The sequence below is a fragment of the Labeo rohita genome, chromosome 23, assembly GCF_022985175.1.
Source record: "Labeo rohita strain BAU-BD-2019 chromosome 23, IGBB_LRoh.1.0, whole genome shotgun sequence".
In the NCBI taxonomy this organism is placed as follows: Eukaryota; Metazoa; Chordata; class Actinopteri; order Cypriniformes; family Cyprinidae; genus Labeo; species Labeo rohita.
The window spans coordinates 28,398,869-28,423,230 of record NC_066891.1 but is presented as its reverse complement, the minus strand read 5'-3'; the positions used below and the strand labels follow the sequence as shown (position 1 = coordinate 28,423,230).

Below are 24,362 nucleotides of genomic sequence, written 5' to 3'. Positions count from 1 at the left end.
ATCATGTTCTATATTTGAATGCTTTACAAATTGAAATTCAGTGTTTAATTTTTAATTTTAAATCATACGTTATTATATTATTTTGCCAATATACAATATTAACCAAATTGATATCAGACCTTATAATATAATGTAATATAATATAATATATAATGTAATAAATTTTAATATAATATTGGATGCAGAGATACTAATTGCCTTTTTTATTTTATTTTATTTTGTTTTATTTTACTGTATTAAAAAAAAAAAAAGATAACCAGGGATCATCTTTTATATTTAAATGCTTTACAAATTTAAATTCAGTGTTTAATTTTTTTACGTTATTATAATATTTTGCCAGTATACAAGAATATTTACCCAATTGACACCAGATTTAATAATATAATATAATATAATATAATATAATATAATATTAGATGCAGAGATACTAATTGCTAAGCAGCTTTTGTATTTTATTTTATTTTATTTTATTTTATTTTTAAAAAAGATAGCCAGGGATCATCTTTTATATTTAAATGCTTTACAAATTTAAATTGAGTGTTTATTTTTTTTACTTTATTATAATATTTTGCCAATATACAAGAATATTTACCCAATTGACACCAGATATAATAATATAATATAATATAATATTAGATGCAGAGATACTAATTGCTAAGCAGCTTTTGTATTTTATTTTATTTTATTTTATTTTTAAAAAAGATCATCTTTTATATTTAAATGCTTTACAAATTTAAATTCAGTGTTTAATTTTTTATTTTAATTCATACATTATTATAATATTTTGCCAGTATACAAGAATATTAACCAAATTGATACCAGACATATATAATATAATATAATATAATATAATATAATATAATATAATATAATATAATAATATTATTTTATTTTATAATATATCAGATGCAGAAATTTCCAAGCAGCTTTTATTATTATTATTATTATTATTATTATTATTATTATTATTATTAGCAGTAGTAGTAGCAGTTTTAGAGAATTACAAATATAATGAGGGGATACATTAGATAAACAAGAATACCTACATTTTTTTTTTTAAAGATGAATAAAGAAATATAATCAAGTCAAAAAGTGAACTTAAAAACAATGCAATGTTTACAAATAGTAATATTTTACAGCTTTTTAAATTTTGTTGTTAGATATTGTTAAACTTGTTTTTAGATACGTAAATACAAAAGATTATTTCCGCTGTAATTACAAGTATGTTCACTAAATTAAAAAATTAAAAGACAGAAATAAAGTAGCAGCAGATTAATTAATATTCCTTAAGACAAGACACGTCATAGGCGGCCCGCAGAGGGCGCTAGTGGACGTCAGGATGACGTATTATTGAAGCGACGGAAGAGTTGTAGTACAGCTTGCATTTATTACACGTCCTGCACATCCTAAAGTCAAAGACTGAGGTAAAACAAAAACACTCTTTAACACATAAAGCTGTTTAATAGATATAATGTGAATTTCGAAACTCCACCCGCAGGGTAAATGAAAGTTTAACGCATGTTGTGAAGCATCTGCGATTGAGCATCAGTATGACAGATCAATCATTCCAGCTGCATTTCGACCTGAGTTATGTTTAGATGGCTGCACCCATGTGTTATTGTGATTTAAGTGGTAGGAAGTGTGTGCTGATGTGATATTTAACATTTCAAATGACACTGAAGTCTTCATTCGTCATTACTCATGCTTTCATTCAAGTGACATATATGACGTGTGTGTGTGTGTGTGTGTGTGTGTGTGTGTCTTGACACCTTAAAAACAATGTAGATGCACATGCACAGTGTCACTTTATTCATCACATCATTCAAAAATAAATAAATCTATACTGTTATACTGTTTTCCTCTTTGTAGATCTTCATCAAGTGGTGAATTATGGTGAGTTGTTCTTTCTGTCACAGTTTCGTGCCATTTCTTCTGGTTTGAATTTCTTCTGTATATTAGGCATCTGTCTCTTTCTTTGTTGTTGTCAGCACGGACGTGTGAAGATAAAGTCAACGGCGCAGCAGGAGGAGGAGAAGAGGAAGGAGAGAGAGAAAAAGTTGAAAGCGTTTGTGTCTGCTCGCGATGCCGTCTTGAAAAAGGTTTGTCGTGTAGTGTGCTGTGTATTGAATTAAGTCAGGTTGAGTCAGAGCTGAAGTGTCTCTGTCTCTGTGTCAGAGGAGTGCTGGGGAACATGATGAGGAGGCTCTGCAGCTGAGTCAGCAGCTTCTGTCCTCAAACCCGGACTTTGCCACGCTGTGGAACTACAGGAGAGAAGTGCTCTTACACCTGGAGACGTTACGGTAAGAGACGCCTCACATCTGGGACACATCGAGCCATAATGCAAACTTACAACATGTGCAGGTTTTTGGTTAAGATTTAATATATAAGGGGCTAAGCTGTATTGTTTACACACAACCACCCTTTTTTTTCAGTCTCTCTCTTTTTGTTGTTTGTCACTCAGTATTGGTCAACACCATCAGATAAAGCAAAAAACAATTTAGTGTCTTGTTAAATGTCTGTGTTACAATCTAACCTTCAATCTAACCTTCAATTCAAATAAATAAACTGCCATGAGGACGCTTATTCCTCAGCTGGGATCGTTTCGATTTGAAGCTGCATTTAAACTACTTATTTAAATGCAAAATCCTTTTTTTGTTGTTGTTAAAAAATGTTTTTAAACCTTACATTTATTGTAAAAAAAAAATAAATAAATAAAAATGTGGTTTGAAATCAGCTTTATTTTTCAATTCATTCTGGCCAGGCCTTTTGTAAATTAGTTATTATATTATATTATATTATATTGTATTATATATATATATATATATATATATATATATATATATATATATATACAGTACTGTGCAAAAGTCTTAGGCCACTAGTATTTTCATCAGCTAAAAAACGGTTTAAAGTCAGTTATAGTCGGTCTTTTGTTGTTGTGTGTCAGTAGGAAATATCAGTTTACATTTCTAAACATTCATTTTGCCATTAATTATAATAATCCAGTGAGATTTTTGTGTGGAGCACAGGCTGTTGTCAGACTCCTTGTGCAAACAGAGATCTGATCTCTCCATCATTCAATCCAGTCTGTCTTAAGAAACAGAAAAAACGGAGACAGACTAAATCCAGAAGAACTGTGGCAACATCTGCAAGATGCTTTAAGAGACCTGCACCTACAAAGCTACAGTACTGTTAAAATGTTTAGACAGTTAGGCACATAAAATGAGGATGCTGTCAAAAACAATGTCATAAATAGATTTTCTTTATCAAAGAACTTCTATTAACTAAAATAAATAAGCATTTGATGTGACCATCCTTTGCGTTTAAAGCAGCTTTTGCCCTATGTGCACTTGTGCAGAGTTTTTCAGGCAGCTTTGCAGGAAGGTTACTTGAAACATCTTGGAGATGTTGAAACAGTTCTTCTGGATTTAGTCTGTCTCAGTTTTTCTGTGTCTTCATGTCATTCCAGAGACAGACTGGATGATGGTGAGATCAGATCTCAGTGTGGAGCACTGGCTGTTGTCAGACTCCTTGTGCAAACAAAAATCTCACTAGATTATTACAATTAATGGCAAACAGAATGTTTAGAAATGTAAACTGATGTTTCCTACTGACACACTACAGCAAAAGATAGAAATTACTTACTTTAAACCATTTTTTAGCTGGTGAAAATACTAGTGGCCTAAAACTTTTGCACAGTACTGTATATATATATATATATATATATATATATATATATATGTATATACACCCTATTGAATTCAATAGTTTTCCGTATCAGGACATCATTTAAAAAAATGGTCCTTGGCTGGTCTTCAAATTTCAAAAATAAAACCTCAGATGAACAATGGCAGAGGGTAAATAACAGTCAAGCACTGCTAATCAAATACCTTTGATTAACTGATCATCAGCAAGTCTGAGCGCCTCTATAAAAGCATAAGCTTTGGCAGTTTGCTGGTCTGGAGCCTTTAGATGTGTGTTAACACAATGCCAAGGAGGTAAGACATCAGCAATCATCTTAGAGAAGCGATTGTTGCTGCCATCAATCTGAGAAGAGTAATACGGCCATTTACAAACAATCTGAAGTTTATTCACAAGTGGAGACATTTAAAACAGACACCTCTCCTTCCAGCAGTGGACGTCCCAGAAAATTCACCCCAAGATCAGACCGTGTAAAGCTCAGAGAAATGGCAGACAACCCAAGAACTACACCTCAGACTCTACAGGCCTCAGTTAACATGTTAAATGATAAAGTTCATGACAATACCATTAGAAAAATATGGGACGGATATGGCATGTTTGGAAGGCTTGGCAGAAGAAAGCCTCTTCTATCTAAAAAAAAAAAACCAAAAAAACACATTGCAGCACAGTTTAGGTCTGCAAAGTTGCATCTGAACAAACACAAGTCTTCTAGAATAATGTCCTTTGAACAGACGAGACTGAAGTGGAGATGTTTGCCCATAATGCACAGCGCCAAGTTTGGTGAAAACCTAAAGAGCGTATCAGCACAAACACCTCATACCAAAAGACAAGCATGCTGGAGGAGGGCTGATCATTTTGGGTTTGTTTTGTAACCACAGGACCTGGGCACCTCACAGTCATTGAGTTGGCCATGAACTCCTCTGTATATCAAAGTATTGTAGAGTCAAATGTAAGGGCATCTGTCCAACATCTAAAGTTGGGCCAAAATTGGGTCATGCAACAGGACAATGATCCCAAGCACACCAGCAAATCTACAACAGAATGGCTGAAAAGAAAAGAATCAAGGTGTTGCAAAAGCCCTGTCCATGTCCAGAGCTCATCCTGACTCAAATGCTGTGGTGAGAGCTGTGCATAAGTAAATGCCCACAAACCTCAATAAACTGGAGCAACGTTGAAAAGAAGAGTGGTCCAAATTCCTCCAGAACGATGTGAGACTGATAAAGTCACACAGAAAATTAATGTTTCAAGTTGCTGCTAAAAGTGGATCTACAGGCAATTGAATTATAGGGTGTCCTAACTTTGTCACACATGGCCTTTCCCTCTTTGCTGTATTTTTGTTAAATAAATAATGACGCTGTGTGATATGTCATGTGATGATGTTTATCTGAGGATTTATTTTCCAAATTTTAAGACCTGCCAAGGACCAGATAATTTTTTATTATGTCCTGATACAGAAAACCGCGAAATTCAATAGGGTGTTCTAACTTTTTCACATGACTATATCTATTTATCTATCTATCTATATATATGTATTAATATGTCTTAATAATAATAATAATAATAATAATAATAATAATAATACTATGTTTTAAATGCAAAATCCTTTAGTTTTTGGTGAAAATGTGTTTTTCTAATTATCATTCATATATATATGTATTATATATATATATCATATATTTTTATTTTATTTATATTATTTATTACATTTTTAGTGTCAGGTGTTCTGGTGTCAGGAGTCAGGACAGGACATTGCAGTAATATCTATAATAAACTGCATTTATTAAAATGAAGACAAACAAAAATAACAATAAATACTCAAAAAAAAAAAAAAAAAGAGAGAACATTTTAAAGGCAGTAATATATTTCTCTCTGCATCCTGTAGAGAGAAGGATGATGTGCAGAAGCTGTATGAGTCTGAGCTACACTTTATCGAGGCCTGTTTGAAAGTGAACCCCAAATCTTATGGCTGCTGGCACCACCGCACCTGGGTAAACACCCGTCTGCCCCAGCCTGACTGGACACGAGAGCTCGGCCTCTGCGACCGCTGCCTCAGCCTGGATGAGCGCAACTGTAAGAGTCATGGAATTAATAAGATAGATTTTTATATTTCTCTTAGTCTGATGTGTATTTTTTCTGTTTCTTTCCTCAGTCCACTGTTGGGATTACCGGCGCACGGTGGTAAAGGAGTCCGGTGTGTCAGTCGAGCAGGAGCTGCAGTTCACAGATCGTCTGATTGGCTCCAATTTCTCCAACTACTCCAGCTGGCATTACAGGAGCACGCTGTTACCTCAGCTCCACCCACAGCCTGTCCCTGACTCCACCCCCAACACAGGATCCTCCCCCACCGCATCACCTCAGATTCACTCACACAGAGTCTGTGAGGAGCAGCTTCTTAAAGGTACATGAAATAAGGCACTCAAGATTGTGCTTTATCATATATTTCATACTGCAGCACAACTTTTGTGGCACAGCAATTAGTACATGAGCTCATGATGTACCATTCTAAATTTTGGTTTTGGTAAGATTTTTAATGTTCAAAGAAGTCTCTTTTGCTCACCAAGACTGCAGTTATTTTATAAACAAATGCAGTAAACAGTAATATTGTGAAATATTATAACAATTTAAAATTAAATATTACAGCTTAAAATTAAATACTAATAAAATTGCAATTTAATTTTCTGATTAAATATCTGGTAAAATGTAATTCATTCTTGTGATGCAAAGCTGGATTTTCAGCACCCATTTCAATCTTTAGTGTCACAAGATCCTTTAAAAAATTTTCAATATGCTAATTTTCTGCTCAAGAAACATTTCTGATTATTATGAAAGCTTTGGAAACTGTGATACATTTTTTTCAGGATTGCTTAATGGTAGAAGTTAAAAAAGAAGTAAAAATGAACAACATTTATTTGAAATGCAGATGTTTTGTCAATTAATTCAACAATCTAATCCATCATTGCTGAATAAAAGTATTAAATAATTTCTAAAACAAACAAACAAACAAAAAAACTTACTTACCCCAAACTTTTAACAGTAGTTTGAATCTTTTTTGCCAATAGTTAGATTTAATGTACTGTTTATTAATTAATTAATGATAATAATAACAAAACTATTATTATTATTAATAATAATAATAACAAAAACAACAACAATAATAATATTATTATTATTATTATTAAATACATATAAAGAAAAAAATAAACATTATTATTTAAACTATTAAAATTGAAAATTAAATGTAATTAAAGGTGATTTCATATGATCTGATTATGACCCAGACACAGATTGACTGTACATTTATCTGCTTATTAAACAACTGCATTACAAAATAAATAAAGCAAGATTAAATATTGATTTGAGTTAAACATTTTTTTATTATGTGAAGACTGTATACTTTGTGTATAACAATAATAATAATAACAATAATAATAAAAAAAGATTGTATTGTATTGTTCCTTTTTTTCTCATGTCATTGTGTTTTTGTGGTTCTTTTGCTGTTGTAGGCTGTTAGTCTTTTAAAAGTATCATGGTAATATGGTCAAGACCTGGACCTGCTTCTGTCTCTGTAGTTAGAAAAATAATTTAGCACTTCAGAATATCTGTCAGACAATCAAAATCAAGCATCTAAGGATGATGTGGTATTACCAAAATTATTTGTCCTCAAGTTGCCTTAGTTGACTGGTCCGAAGATTTTGAGTGAGCCATGTAGTAAGATTTCTGACTTGTTTATTTTGATCCGCTGTGTTTATTTCTTTAGAATATGAGCTGGCGCATAATGCCTTCTTCACCGACCCCAACGACCAGAGCGCCTGGTTCTACTACCGCTGGCTGCTGGGCAGAGGTGTGTATGTGCCCATGTGTGTGTTTAGAATTACTATGTATTTGTTAAGACAAGTCTGCTCACCCTTTCTCTCTGTGTGTGTGTGTATGTAGCGGAGCGTGAGGAGATGATCAGTTGTGTGTATGTCAGCCGGGAGGGCGAGAGGGTGTCGGTCGCTTTCTCCAAACCTGTTCATGTAAGTGAATCCTTTGAGAAATTCAACTGGGCTGTTTAACCACAATACAACTGAACTAGCGTCTCTCTCTCAGGCTCAGTCAGAGGGTCTGATGTTGGTGTTGGATGGGCAGCCTCAGCAAGTGGAGTGGAGAAGCGCTCACCCTCGTTTCCGTCACAGTCCTGTCTGGGTATCCTTCACTTCAGCCTCTCCAAGCTTCACTTCTTTTAAAACAGATCAAAAATGCCTTTTTTTCATTCAACTTTTCAATTCACTTAACTTTTTAAAGGAAAAGTTCATCTAAAAATGAAAGTTTGTTTATATTTACTAACCCTCAGGCCATTCAAGATGTAGGTGAGTTTGTTTCTTCATTAGATTTGGAAATTCAGCATTACATTATTTGGTCACCAACGGATCCTTTGCAGTGAATGGGTGCCGTCAGAATGAGAGTCCAAACAGCTGATCTAAACATCAAAATAATGCACAAGTAATCCACACCACTCCACTCCAGTCCATCAATTAATGTGAAAAGCTATGTGTTTTTACAAACACATCCATCATTAAGGCATTTTAACTAAGACATTTTAAGTCCATAATCCATAATAATGCTTCCTCCAGTGAAAAAGTCCATTCACTGTTGTCCTCTCACGTCAAAATCCACACACGTATTTATTTAGAGCTTTTTTGGAGTGTTTTCACTTTGTTTGATCTGTGCACTTTCTCTAATAACCTTTTCACTGGCGGATGCAATAATGTGGATTATGGACTTGCATTTTAGCAACGGAAACAACAGTTTGAAGTTAAAATCCCATATGACACATATGCAAACATGCGGTTTTTGGCTTTACAAGACATTAACTTAAGCTCTGGAGTGGTGTGGATTACTTGTGGATCATCGTGATGTTTTTATCAGCTGTTTGGATTCTCATTCTGATGGCACCCATTCACTGCAGAGGATCTGTTGGTGAGCAAATTATGTAATGCTACATTTCTCCAAATCTGTTATCATGCAGAAACAAACTCATCTACATCTTGGATGGCCTGAGGGTTAGTAAATATGTGAGCAAATTGTCATTTTTGGGTGAACTATTGTTTTAAACCTGTGTGACTTTCTTTGAAACACAAAAGGAGACATTTAACAGAATTTCTAGAATGTTTGTTTTTATATAATGAGCTCTTCCTTTGTTTGTAAAGCACTTGAGTTTATACTTACACACTTATCTTTAACTGTGTCTGTCAGCTGTGTGATCTTCCTTCCGGATCCATCAGTGACATGAGTAATGAACACAACCTGACTGTCCACTGGACAGAGAAACACGCACACAGAGACTGCGCTCTCTACACAGGTAAGTGTCACACTGACATGCGAAAAAGTGTTTGCAGGGAAAATCCCTGAGGAAGATTTTGTATTTAGTAAATAGTAGGGCTGCTATGAAAGAAAATTAATGACAAATGTCATTCAGCAAAAAAGCATGTTGAATTGCACCGACTGAAAAAATAATGCATTGAATTAATAGTGCTTGCATTTTAATGTCTGTATTTTCAGGGCTTGCATTTTTAGGTTCTGAAATTTAACATATTTGTGTATTTAAGCTGTGAATATTTCATTTCAAAATATTTCACCCCCATTTTTATAACTTAAAACTCAAAAATTCCTATTCACCTTTTGCTTTTTGTCATTAATTTTCTTCCATAGGCTGCCCCCTAATAGTCGACTAACCGTTAGTCGATGAGAATAGGCATGGTCGACCAAAAATGTATTAGCTGCTTAGTCTCAGGAAAAAAAAAAAAAAAGAAAATTTCAAGTCATGCAGTCTGTGATGGACAGATCATTAACGGGTGGTCTGTGTGGTAATATAGTACATTGGGCAGGACATCCAAATGCTCGCCTGTCATTCACCGACCTCAAATATGGCTTTTCATCTGAAAGATGTATGTAGTAGCAAATTTACATAGCAGCTCAGTCTAATGTTAATGTAGAAAAATGTGTGCTATTCAAGTGTCTGTGTGGAAGATGAATAGTAGCACGCTCACTGCATGACAGATGGAGATGTCAATGCGGTCACTTGCCCTTAAAATACTCCATCATTTTTGGTCATACAGATAAGAGTAATACATCTTTCCAATCTGTAAAGACTCTGTTTATTTGTGTCCACTCAGAATAGCAACGAAACGTTGCGCTTTTGTAAATTAAAGCAAACAGGATGCTCTTTCTGCCGTCTTTGAAGCGCGAAACTTTGAAGCTTCGTATATACTTGCCTTACAGTATGTCTATAGAGAGTGAAATGTCTACTTTTAAATGAACCAGTTCAAATGGAAAAGAGATATTCTCAGATTATGTAATCTGTTTGAAATATGCAAACAGGCACATCCACTACTGCGGAGATGACAAGTCAGTGTCACCGACTTCATCTCTTAAGCTGAAAACAAAGAAATCACTAGTTTATCAATACATTACTAAAACATTAATGCAGTCTCCTTGCTGTTTTTCCCTGACACATTCATACTTCTTATATCTGCTGGTGCACTGCTGCAAGCTTTTTTTGTGTGCTCTTGAGCGCATATTAGATTATGTAGGCAATAAAAGGCTTATTATGATTTATATGGTTTATTAATAAACTTGCGACTTGTAGTCGACAAATGCTTACAATTAGTGACTACTAGTCGACCAGAAAAATCTTTACTTAAGTGTAATAAATGTCTCTGTCATGTTTTAGGCTGTGCTGAAAGCTGGTGTAGAGACTCTGCCACTGATCAGGAGCTTTTCAGGTACTGCTGTGAGTGTGTATGTGTATTCACGATTAAAAGACGGTTAAGAGTTTTTAAGGGTTTTATTTATTTATTTATTTATTTATTTATTTATTTATTCTGAAATACAAAGGTGAAGAGCTTGATTCTTAAGAATAATACTGTGCATTTGCAGCAAACAGTTAAATTAAGCATACCATTTTATTGGCAACATACACCTTTCCATGAATTTTAGACTAAATAATTCACTACCATTTTTTTTTTTAAGAATTTTATTTAGCAAAGCTGCATTAAGTTGATCTAAAGTGACAGTATAGACATTTATAATGTTACAAAAGATTGAGTTTTCTTTTGAAGAATCCTGATCCTGATCATGGTTTCCGCAAAAATACAAAGCAGTACAGATGTTTTCAGCATTGTATAATTAGGAACATTTCTTGAGGAGCAAATCTGCATATAAAAATGATTTCTGAAGGATCATGTGACACTGAGGACATTAGAAAATAGTTGTTTTAAGTTGTAATATTTTTTATAATATAAGAATTTTAACTGTATTTTTAATTAAATACAAATATTTTTCAAAAGTCTTATAGACGCCAAACTTTTACATAAATTAAAATATCAAAGTCTAAAAAATAGGTCTTTTTGAATCCAACAGTGTATCAAAACCAGATGCAGTACAGGAACACAGGGTTAAAGCTATACATAAAATGTAAATATTTTATGCAAACAATACATTAAAGGAGAAGTCCACTTCCAAAACAAAGATTCACATATAATGTACTCACCCCCTTGTCATCAAAGATGTTCATGTCTTTCTTGTTCAGTCGTAAATAATTGATGTTTTTTGAGGAAAACATTTCAGGATTTTCTCCATATAATGGACTGATATGGTGCCCCGATTTTGAACTTCCAAAATGCAGTTTAAATGCGGCTTCAAATGATCCCAAATGTGGTTGTAAATGATCCCAGCCGAGGAAAAAGGGTCTTATCTAGCGAAACGATCAGTTATTTTCATTAAAAAAATACAATTTAAATACTTTTTTAATCTCAAACACTCGTCTTGCCTTGCAGTCCTTAAACTCTGTGTATTCTGGCTCAAGACAGTTAGGGTATGTCGAAAAAACTCCAATCGTATTTTCTCCCTCAACTTCAAAAATCATTTCAAAATTTTCTTCTTTCTCAGCTGGGATCATTTACAACCGCATTTGGGATCGTTTGAAGCCACATTTAAACTGCAATTTGAAAGTTTTAAAAATCAGGGCACCATATCAGTCCATTATATGGAGAAAAATGCTGAGAAGTTTTCCTCAAAAAACAATTTCTTTACGACTGAAGAAAGAAAGACATGAACGTCTTGGATGACAAGGGGGTGAGTACATTATCTGTGAATCTTTGTTTTGGAAGTGGACTTCTCCTTTAAGTATTAAAATTTAATATCAAAGCATAGCAAACTTATTTTGATACATTGAAAGCATTACAAAGACAGCCTTCTTTCCTATTTGTCTATGCTTAAATGCTTTAAATATCATAAAGTTTTAATTAAACACTAAAACGTTCTGTTTTTCACAAAAGACACGGGAAAACCAAACATGAACTGCAAATCAGGAAGAACTAAATATTATAACAATGCCGTATGATGTTTTATGGTTTATAACTAATCTTCCTAATTAATGGACTTAATCTGACTAATATGTGTAATTAGTGTTTTTGCTGCCTCACTGCTCCATTGTCCTTCTCATTCATGTTACAAAGCCAGGTGTTGTGTAAACAGCTGTCAGGGTGGTGTCCCGCCCACTCTGTGTCAATCATTTTACAGATTCAGGTTTGCTGACATATCATTAGAGGGTGGGGTTTTGGTTGAGGTTAAAAAAAAAAACTGTTATAATGTATAATGTGTGTAATAAAGTGTATATTTAAAAAAATATATATATAAAAAATAAAAAATAAATATTGTACCTACCTACCTACCAACCAACCAACCTAGCTACCTAAATAAATAAAAGTATTAAACATGCATTAATGCAAAAACATTTGATTAAAAATCAGTGAGATATATATATAACAAGAAGTAAAATAAGATTGTGATGTCTTACCAATGTTTGATTGTGTTAACTAATTAATTACAAGAACTTGAATTTGATAATGACATGCTTTTCTTTTAAATGTAATTAATTTTATATAAAAATAATAGAAGTCTGTGATATGTTTATGGCAGGAGTGAATTGTCGGTTGAGAAGAGTTCGGTGTTACAAGCTGAGCTTCAGTCCTGCAATCAGCTCCTGGAGCTCGAACCGCAGAACAAATGTAAGTGTGTCTCAGTGTGTTTTATTTGGGTGTGTTTGTGTTTGTGCATGCATACTTCACATTGCGTTTATATTAGCTGCCTTATCTTTGACAAAAGAAACTGTTGTAAGTCTCTGTGTGTGTGTTTCAGGGTGTCTGCTGACGATCATACTGCTCATGAGAGCTCTGGATCCGCTAGGCCATGAGAAAGAGACTCTGGCACATTTTCAAACTCTTAAAGTGAGATCATCATGACCTCAAGAATAAAAGATGCTCTGGCGACAGGAAATAACAATCAGATCATACATAATAGAGCTCAAACTAATTTTTAAGATTCATTTATGCTCTACTAATGTGTCATTCATATCTGTTAAACAGTGCGCAAATCACTAACTCCCCAGTATGAGCAACAGCAATAGTGATGCTTGGCTTTGTAAACATCACTTAAGAAGGCCATGTAATTTTCTCTTTCTTTTTGTCTGACAGGAAGTGGACCCAATGCGCTCTTCCTACTACAGTGATCTGTGCAGCAAGTTTTTGATAGAAAACACCATTCTGAAAATGGAGTATGCAGAGGTGCGAGTGTTTAGCCTGTCAAATAAGGTAAGAGGGCCAAATTCTGGTCTTTTTTTCTTTTTTTTTTGTTTTCTGATTTATTTTTTATGATCACATTTATCAGCATATGATGGTGACATCTTATTAACATGCATTTATTATTAAAAAAACTGGTTCTATCAGGACTTTTACTTTGCATTTACACTGACCAAAATTAAACGCAACACTTTTGTTTTTGGCCCCATTTTTAATGAGCTGAACTCAAAGAAGACTTTTTCTATGTACACAAAAAGCCTATTTCTCTCAAATATTGTTCACAAATCTGTCTAAATCTGTGTTAGTGAGCACTTCTCCTTAGCCGAGATAATCCATCCACCTCACAGGTGTGGCATATCAAGATGCTGATTAGACAGCATGGTTATTGCACAGGTGTGCCTTAGGCTGGCCATAATAAAAGGCCACTCTAAAATGTGCAGTTTTACTGTATTGGGGGGGTCCGAAAACCAGTCAGTATCTGGTGTGACCACCATTTGCCTCACGCAGTGCAACACATCTCCTTTGCATAGAGTTGATCAGGTTGTTGATTGTGGCCTGTGGAATGTTGCTCCACTCCTCTTCAGTGGCTGTGTGAAGTTGCTGGATATTGGCAGGAACTGGAACACGCTGTCGTATACGCCGATCAAGAGCATCCCAAACATGCTCAAGGGGTGACATGCTCGGTGAGTATGCTGGCCATGCAAGAACTGGGATGTTTTCAGCTTCCAGGAATTGTGTACAGATCCTTGCAGCATGGCACCAGGCATTATCATGCTGCAACATGAGGTGATGGTCGTGGATGAATGGCACAACAATGGGCTTCAGGATCTCATCACGGTATCTCTGTGCATTTAAAATGCCATCAATAAAATGCACCTGTGTTCTTTGTCCATAACATACGACTGCCCATACCATAACCTCACCGCCGCCATGGGCCACTCGATCCACAACGTTGACATCAGCAAACCGCTCACCCACACGAAGCCATACACGCTGTCTGCCCTGCACAGTGAAAACCGGGATTCTCTCGGCAAAGGAGAAGTGCTCACTAACACAGATTTAGACAGGTTTGTGAACAATATTTGAGAGAAATAGGCCTTTTGTGTACATAGAAAAAGTCTTAGATATTTGAGTTCAGCTCATGAAAAATGGGGGCAAAAATAAAAGTGTTGCGTTTATAATTTTGGTCAGTATATTAAGGTAATTAGGCTTTAAAGTCAGATTGAAATAAAAAATTACCCTATTTATTTTATTAATGCATATTGCTGGTCTTATTGTGAACAATACATTCACACATTTTTTCCTTTTAGATTTTTTATTTATTTTACTTTGATTTTGTAATCTTTTATCAAAATTTCATGGTTCCTATGACTTGCGTGGCTGTACTGCAGTTCAACCTGATATGTCTTCATTCCTGTAATTTCAACAAGTTGGTTTGTAGATTGCTGTAGATGATTGTGAAAGAATCTGGGGTGTGAGTAGTGTCTCTTCCACAGAGCTGTCTCTAGTTCTACTACCATTTAATGTCATCTTCATGTTTCAAACCTTCATCTACATTTAGGTTTCAAATCCTAAACAAATGCTAACAATAAAGAACTATTATTTTTTATTTCAGTTAGCTACAGAACCATGAAAACTTTAGTTTTTAACTTTTTCCAGTCCTTTTATTTATTTATTTATTTGCTTGCTTACAATATAGTGTACATTTACAACAGTACTCTTTCTCTAGTTAATGTGTGTTAATTTAACAAAAATATTTGCGGTTGGAATTATATATTAAAAAAAAGTCCAACCTTAATGTCCAAACTTATTCTAAACATCGTCAGGATTATATGGTTGTGTAATGAGTGTGATATCATTGTTTAAATGTCTTTACCCGTGTGAAGAGTGGATGTTGTACATGAATGTGATGACAGAAACGTGAGTAATGTACAGTAGTCTTACTCAAGTACTGGCATGTGAGAGATAATAGATGTCTAGCTTTTGAAATCTTGGACAGGTGTTTCAGTCATTTAATTGAGCACATTTTAAATGTGATATTCTGTTGAAAAAATTTTGTACTCCACTCATTGAGTCATTATAACCGATCGAGAGCTGAATGTTAAGCACAAAATAACTAGTTATCAGTTTAAAGTGTAGTTAAAACTTTTTGCATCATTTCATGATGTAAGCAGTAATCTGTCATAAAATGGGGATTATTTATGTGAATCTTTTCACAAGCATACTTTATGATGTAATATCAAAAGATTAAATTAACTACGTGGCTAAAAATTTTAAATGTTTTTTTTTTTTTTTTTTTTTATTAAATAAACTTGCACAACCACACAGATGAGGTACACATTCATTGTAATTTTTTGCATTATATATACACACTACTAGTCAAATGTTTTTCAACAGTAAGATTTTTAATGTTTTTTAAAGAAAAAAAGCCTGCATTTATTATTATTATTGTTTATATTATTATTATTATTGTTTAATTAAATGATACTCTAAATAAGAAACTAAATCTGCCAGCAGGTGGTATTAAATGTCTTTTATCCATTCATTCATTAAATTCATTCAAATGGCGGATTCATTCAGGAATGAAGTAAATGGCTCTTTATAAATGGGCTTTTGAATCATTGCTTTACACAGTTCGTTCAAATCAGGACAAAATCAGCAGTCGTGTCATATTGCTCTTGCTGACAGTGTGATATTGTGTGTGAGACAAAACACATACAGGGGCATTTTTTAGCAAGAATATTTTGAATTTTAGTTCATAACTGCATTTATGGAGTTGTTGCCCTGCATCATATTTGTCAACAGTCAACTGTATGAAATGTAAGATGATGTACAGGTCTGGGGGCGGGACCAGCATGTGAACTGTGTTAAAATATTTTAATCGCATTATTTTTTTCATAACTAATTAATTAAGTTAAATTGACAGTATACATATATATATATATATATATATATATATATATATATATATATCAGAGGTCGCATTAACTGAAAATTGTCCGTCATTGAAGGAATTTTTTTTACCAGTGACCGAAAAATCTGAAGGCCATCCGTTATTTTGACAGATTACACTGAGATGATCTATTGTAAAACTGTAGCTGTATTTCCCACCCCTGTCCCGTTGGTGGCGAGTGCGCTCCAATGTAGCAGCAGAGCGCTGGATCCGGAACAAAAACGAAACTGTCACGAATGTTTTCCTATGCGTTTGATTACGCTCAAGCGAGTACACTGAAGCTACAACGATCTATCACGCCACATTAAAGAGTGCCAAAACGGTATTTATTGCTTGAGTTTCCTGATGAAATAGACAGAACTTGAAATCTGAGACTTTGTTTTATATCAAAACACAAAGCCTAGCCTATTGCTATTTTTTGGAAGGAAAAAGACACACTATGTACTGTTCATTCATCAACTGAAAACAGCATAGACCAAAAGATTTATTGTGATTTAAGAATCGATTTTGGTTCATTAAAATGAGGATCTATTAAAATCGAGAAATCTTTTTTGTTGTTGTTGTTGTTTACCCAGCTCTAGCGTATTCTGTTTTTAAACACTTTGCTGTGGTCCTGTAGGTTCATGATTAAAATAAAAGCAATTAAATGTTTAATTCTAATTAAAATATGGAAATTATAATGACCGGTAATAATAGATTATGACGGAATTTTTACAACCCTGTCTGTCAAAATGAATGACAATATTAAAGTCTAGCGCAACCTCTGATTTATATATATATATATATATATATATATATATATATATATATATATATATATATGTATATATATATATATGTGTAATGTATATACACTGCCCTGTGTGTGTTTGTAAACACCCCTGGCAAAAGTTTGGAAACATCAGCAAAAATCCTTATCATTTTTTGGTGCAAACACATTAAAGTAACTTGACATTATCAATTAAGACCAGCGATTATAATTTTCATTTTGATGACATAATAATGGCAATATATACAAAGTCAGACATGCTCCTTTGCCTGCTGTGATGCCTGGTTACTGGTTTAAACTTGGCCCAGGTTTTTAAAAGGTTTTTGGGTCAGCACACCTTAATAGCTTCAACAATTGATTAGCTTCGACAATTAAGTTTAGAATACAATGAATTTAGGCCCAGATTATGCAGAGCTGTAATAGCTGCTAATGCTGGATTGTTTGATGAATCAAAAATATACATTTTTTTCTATGTATAAACTGTTTATGTAATAAAATATGTTTTCGTAGTTTGTGTTGTCCCTTATCAGTGTAAAATTATCACAAACTAAAATATTGTCCAAAACCCCACTTTTCTAGGGGTTTCCAAACTTTTGGAGGGCAGTGTATGTATATGTATATACTTTTGGACGTTTTACTCCAGGTTACAATAACATTGGAATGACATAGAGTAGATTAAAGGTATTCAGCATTCACTATCACATTCTTATTACATTTACTTACGTTCTTAAACATTATTTATTAAAAAGAAGTACCGTTTTTCTTTTTATCATTGTGTCGCAATGTTCTGTGAACGTCATGAAAAGCTTGGTTGTGCGTGTATTGTATTGTTTTGTTGTTGCCATGTAAGGATCGAATTTCGATGTGGCATAAATTCTCTTTCATACAAAGAATGACAAACTACAAATAATGAATCTTTTTCTGGGTGTGCCTATTAAAGGGTTAAGGAAACAGATGCAGTCAGTATGCAATTATATAGAAACACCCATGCTGGTGTTCTGCATGTAGTCACTGTGAAAACACACATATCTTTCTTGTTTCCATCCATGTGGTGACAACCACAGTCACGCCCTTCTTATCAAGCCACATAGACGAACAGCAGTTCATCTTACCAATATCACACCAATCCCTCATACGTGCTTTACTTGTTTTGTTGGGTTCAAACAGTCACTGAGTTTCAATGCGTTTCTCTGGAGTGTGGTGGCCTTGTCCTTCTGCAGAAAATCTTCCATTCATTCCAGTCAATGTTAGAGTGCTTGAAACAAAGATTAACTTGGAATATCTTACATTCTGACTTAGGTTTTTGTCTTTCTTTCATACAACAGAGCTTGACGACCTTGTGTCACCTTGATCAGCTTCTCTTGGTGACTCACATCAACCTCTCCTCTAATCAGCTGCTGCGGCTGCCACCTCAGTTTGCCATGCTGCAATGCCTTGAGGTAAACTTTTCTTCATCATTTTTGGCAACTCACTATTACTTGGTCTTTCGTTTGAATGATCACACTGGTAGCAGTGATGTAAATGGTGAAGTATGCTTCATATGTTGTGGTTCTACGCCTCTGTCAACACACACAGGTGCTGGAGGCCGATGACAATGCCATTGAAGGTCTGGAGGGACTGCATCATCTGCCTAAACTAGAGGAAGTTTCTCTGAGAAACAATCGTATCCTTTTCTCAAAAAAAACAAAAGACCATTTCTGCTGTCAGAGCCAGAGCCTGATGTGGTCTTGTTTGAAGGATTCATTGATAAAAAGATGCAGACATATAGCAGGGTCAACAAAATTTTGCCAGAATAGGTTACACCCCTTCATATCACACAAAATCTGTTTTCCAGAGTCAATCTGACAATGTCTGTTCTGTTACTCTCTTCTGTATTTTAGAAAGCATTTGGGCTTTATATAAACAGCTACGGAGATATATATATATATATATAGAAAACTTTTTCTCCAATCCGTTTTAAATTAGATTTGCAAATATTCTCTCATATTATTACTATGAATTTTGTTTGTTATATTACTTTATTATTATACTGCTATTAATAATTAATTGTTTTCTAAATAAATCATTTTTTTATTTAGCAAAAATGCATGAAAATGACCAGGTGACAGTGAAGACATTTATGTTCCAAAAGATTTGTTTCAAATAAATGTTGCTCTTTTCAACTCTATATTCATAAAAAAAAAAAAATTACAGAAAAGTTGGGACGTTTCATCAAATGCCATACAATATTTTATCTGTTCATTCTCTTTAACCTTTATTTAATTGGCTAAAGTACAAAGAAACAATTCCAGTGTTTTCAGTGGCCATCTTTTAATTTTATTTTCTAAATATAACTAAATTCTTTGTGATTTTCTATTAAGAAATGAGATTGTTTATTTGTTTGACATTTTTGTCATTACATTTGGCACAAAGTGATGAGACATGATGATACAATTTCACTTGCAAAGACTGAAATGCTCCTTTTAGACCCAAACATGATATCCTCACCTATTTCCATTTCACCTGCTTACTGTGAATTTACTGTGAACTCTTTCAAAACAGTTAATTTAAATATTCTATAACCTTTTCACTTTTATTTTTCCTCTGTGCCAATTTTTTTGTAGTGTGTTGCAGCCATGAATATCAAAATTTGTTTATATTTACAAAATAAAATTCCATTAAAAACATTGGATTTTTTTTCTTTGTACTTTAGTCAGTTAAATAAAGGTTAAAGAGAATGAACAGATAATATATTATTGATTTTATGGCATTTCACGAAACATCCCAACTTTTCTGGAATTGGGGTTGTAACATATAGTTGTTTTTTATTATTATTTTAAGTACAGATTCATTAAAACTGATCAAAAGTAGTCAGTGGAGGCATTTATAATTTTACAAATGCATTCTTTTGAACTTATGAACTTAATTTTGAAAAATCCTGAAAAAAATATATCACGATTTCCACACAAATATGAAGCAGCACAATTGTTTTCAAGATTGATACAGGGTTCGTACAAGGTGCTTTAAGCGCTTGAAGTACTTGACTTTTTGACTTTAACTTTTTGAAATTTAAGACCTGAAAAACCCTTGAAAATAGCTATATTCCTAAAAAGGCACTTGAAAAGTGCTTGATATAAAAAAAAAAAAAAACATTCACGCAGTTCAAAAAACATTGTACCATTTTTATTTATTCAAACTTGTGACTTTGATCATTCATTGCAAGCTATTCACTAGCAAAACCCAGATCAAATTAAAAGAGCCATTCATTTTTTAAATTCAACATTGCTTTTAATGATTTTAAAAAGCACTTAGTGATGGGTGAAATGGAGCTTTTCGAAACCCATTGCTTTGCAAAATGATTCACTGTTTTGAAGCACTCCAATCGGATTATGTATGGTGAATCATTTGTTTCAGTTCAGGACTCAAATCGCGTATGGCGAATCATTTGATTTAGATCGGACCGGTTCATGAATCATTTTGCAAATTGAATGATTCAAATCAAATGATTTGTAGTACCGATCTAAGTCTAAAGATTTGCGATTCATGCTGTCTGGATCTGAAATGATGGTTCGGCAATCATTATTCAAATCAGGACTTCAGAGAGTAAATCACACTATTCGCGTGTAGTTGGATGCTTGAACATTTTGCGTTTACTCGCTTCATTCACGCGTGATATTTGCTTCATTCGCACATGAAATTTACTTCTCAACAGATGCAAATTCGTGTCATCGGAGGGGCTTCTGCCAGGCGGCTCCAGTCTCGGTGAGAAGTGGGTGACATGGATTTTGTCAGCGGGAAATTAGTTGTAAAAGACAGCAAATAAGCTCAATTTGCCGGCTTTAGCTAGCTTGTAGTCTATATATATATATATATATATATATATATATATATATATATATATATAATCACATCACTACTAGAGCAAGCTCCTGATTGGTTAACGTGGCGCGAATATTCAACTTGCCCGAAACACTCAATTTGCGTCACGTCATCCGCGCCACCTCGTTCGTGTGAATCGCGCGTGCAGGATGTCTAGCGGAGTTGCAAGACAATTCAATTTGCATTGAATTAACATGTAAATCACTCGCGTTTAAGGCTTCATTTGTGTCTGGTGTGAACGCATCTTTAGATCAGAACTTTGCAGCGCGGTTCGCAAATCATTTGATTCAGATCATTTTTTCGGAGCAATTTCATAAATCAATTTCATAATTTTTTCTGCTTTTTTTCTTAAACAGCAGAAAACATCAAACCACTAAGGCAGTACAGTTATAAAAACAAAACAACGAAAAGAGAAAGTGTACACAAATACAAATCCCTTAATAAATTTAACTGTGGTTTTACTATAGTAAAAATTTTGTATACTCTGTAATACGTAGTAGTAGTGTTACTTCACATGTGCTTCACTTTATTTTTGCCATTTTTCATTAGTATATTTTTATTTACCTATGTCTCTCTTTTTTTTTTTATTTGAAAGAGAGACATTGTTCCATAAATGAGATCTCTGACTGAAGTCCTTAAAAATCCAAAAAGTACTGCTTGAAAAGACTTTAAAAGTCCTGGAATTTCATTTTACAGTATCTGTATGAACTCTTTTGATTTTAGTAATAAATGTTTCTTGATCAGCACATCAGCATATTACAGTGATTTCTGAAGGATCATGTGACACTGAAGACGAGTAATGATGCTGAAAATTCAGCTTTGATCACAGGAATAAATTACATTTTACAATATATTCACATAGAAAAGGGTTATTTAAAATTGTTTTAATATTTGACAGTATTACTGTTTTTACTGTATTTTGATTATAAAAAAAAAATGCAGCCTTGCTAGGCAGAAGGCACTTCTTTCAAAAACATCTTCAGTTCTTCAAAAGTCTTGCAACTCCGAATTTAATTAAAAATAAAAATAGTTAAAAATAAAATAGTTGTGTATATAAAATAAATATAAACTTTAATAATTATTTATATTTCTAGGTCTCTTTTCACCAGCTGAGAATGTGTAATGCATTTTATTGCAGTATGTCTTGTTTTATAGAATGGTACTGTGACTGAACCGTAAAAAAAAAAAAAAGGTTTTCTTAACGCATCTTTTAGAAATCTGTAAGCTCTCTGATCTTGAATCACTGGCGTCCTGCACCAAACTGACCAGACTGGACCTGCGTGGAAACCCTGTCCACAAAACTGCCAACATAGAGTCTGAGCTGAGCCAGCTTTTGCCATTAGTTACTGCTCTGTCTCTTTGATGTGTGCGTGCGTGCATGTGTGTGTGTGTGTGTCTGAGTAAGTGTTCATGTGTGTGACTTAATGCCTGTAATGCTGTAGAGATAATTAGAGCTCACTAACCGTACCTCATATGCTGGACCTAAAGGTTAGTTTAGCCAAAATTGAAACTTCTGTCATTTATCTGGATTTTGGTAGGCTGTATATTTGATGAATGTTCATGCTGCTCTTTTCTTCCATGCAATGACAGTCCCAATGTAATGCAAATAAAATTGAAAAGAAGGTATTGACATTAGACGCATTTCACTGAAAAAGTAACATCATACAGATTAGGAAAGATATGTATAAAATGTCTAAAATGTCTAAAATTTCATTTTTGGGTGAACTATGCCTTTAAAAGCGTTCAGCTTTTGTCTGTATGTTTGTCTGTGTTTGTGTGTGATATATGACGGTTCACATTTCAAGTAACAAATAACTCTGCATGCTGATAGAGAGAAATATTTCACCACATCTGCTTTTAGCTCCAAATCCTGAGGGTCCTGTTTTGGGCAGGGATATTGTTCTTGCAGTGTATCAGTGAAGATGCAAAAACGGTATAGGTTTATTATACTGTATGAATTAGACACCTTTTTTAGCACTGCAAAAATCAAGCATTTGTGTTGTGAAAGCTGCAGGTATGAGTTTACATACCAATAAAGAAACGTGTTTCTTCCCTATGTCTGTGTCTAGCTGGGTTTCTCCTATTGTAATGTTAGTGGGGTCTTATAATAAACACAGGAGATGCTGTGTTGGGTTTGGTAATTATAATTATATTATAATATATATAACCAACTATAATAATTGGTTTGTGCAAATATAGCTACAAGCAGCCCAAAAGTTATGTGGATAAGAATGAGTTGCTCAGTCATTGTACATATAGATATGACCCTAAGTTATTTCAAAAGTAAAAAGTAGATATTAACTTATAAATGTAAAAAAGAGAGAGAGAGAGATGATATGTGGAAGACAAATAGCTCACATTGATCATATTTAGCAAGTAAGCAGATCAACTGAACATATTTAGCAAGTAAGCAAATAGAGACAGGAAGCATGGTAAAATTATTGCCACATTATGATCATTTCTAGTCATGTTTTAGGGCTGTTTCTTACAGAGCTGCTTTTTACTGTTTATCTAGACGAATGTTTTTGACCATTGTAAGTGTAAGTGTTTGGTGTAAATAGTCATAGTTCTGTTTTATACGACTACAAAGGATGAAGTACATTTAATTCACTGATGTGTAGTAATTATTGTAAAGCAGCTATGTTTTGTTGAGCAGTAATTACAGTAATTACAGTAATTATAGTATAGATATTCATTTCATATTGTGTGGTTGCATTTCATGTGCACTATAGACCAGGGGTGCTCAACCCTGGTCCTGGAGATTGACTTTCCTGCAGAGTTCAGCTCCAACCCTGACCAAACACACCTGAACCAGCTAATTAGGATCTGAAGGAGCACGTGATCATTACAGACAGGTGTGTTTGATTAGGGTTGGAACTAAACTCTGCAGGAAAGTCGATCTCCAGGAACAGGGTTGGGCACCACTGCTATAGACTATGAATATTCAAAACAATGAATGAAGTGAATCATTTATTTCAGTTACATGACTAGTAGTTTACTTTATAAGAAAACAGTTTGCTCAAGTGTCATTACACAACAAATGTTAAGAAACTCAATAACTGGTTCTTGATCGGTTTGTTCGGTTGGTATTAATTTTGTGTTCACAGTTAACCCTTAGCAGGGAGTTTGATTGACAGGGCAACCTGACCAGTCATAATGCTGAATCTGTCATTTTCTCCAACAAGCAAACCAGACAGGAGAATAGATAAACGTTTGCAGACTTGAAAAGTGGTGTGTATTGATGTCTTTCTGCAGTTGAAAAAATAAAATACCTTCTGATGTTCATTTGTGTTTATTTCTTGCTTTAACTAGTAAATATGAAAAGTTGATCGGTTCATGTGGTGCTTGAACTGAGGTGCTACAGCGATCTGTCACAACATTAAAGGGGTCATTGGATGCCCATTTTCCACAAGTTGATATGATTCTTTAGGGTCTTAATGAAAAGTCTATGATATACTTT

The 24,362-nt window shown here is 33.9% G+C and overlaps 1 protein-coding gene across 1 annotated transcript; it reads left to right on the top strand.

Moving 5' to 3' along the window:
- Nucleotides 1–1,333: 1,333 nt before the first annotated feature.
- On the top strand, nucleotides 1,334–24,187 carry rabggta (Rab geranylgeranyltransferase subunit alpha). The gene is made up of 17 exons (XM_051097031.1): nucleotides 1,334–1,424; nucleotides 1,870–1,893; nucleotides 1,989–2,099; nucleotides 2,176–2,300; nucleotides 5,585–5,772; nucleotides 5,852–6,100; nucleotides 7,460–7,543; nucleotides 7,636–7,718; nucleotides 7,792–7,887; nucleotides 8,938–9,043; nucleotides 10,415–10,466; nucleotides 12,664–12,752; nucleotides 12,883–12,971; nucleotides 13,218–13,334; nucleotides 18,370–18,483; nucleotides 18,620–18,707; nucleotides 22,117–24,187. The coding sequence occupies exons 2-17, from the start codon at nucleotides 1,891–1,893 to the stop codon at nucleotides 22,263–22,265; spliced, it is 1,743 nt and encodes a 580-aa protein (XP_050952988.1). The 5' UTR covers nucleotides 1,334–1,424; nucleotides 1,870–1,890; the 3' UTR covers nucleotides 22,266–24,187.
- The last annotated feature ends 175 nt before the right edge of the window (nucleotides 24,188–24,362 follow it).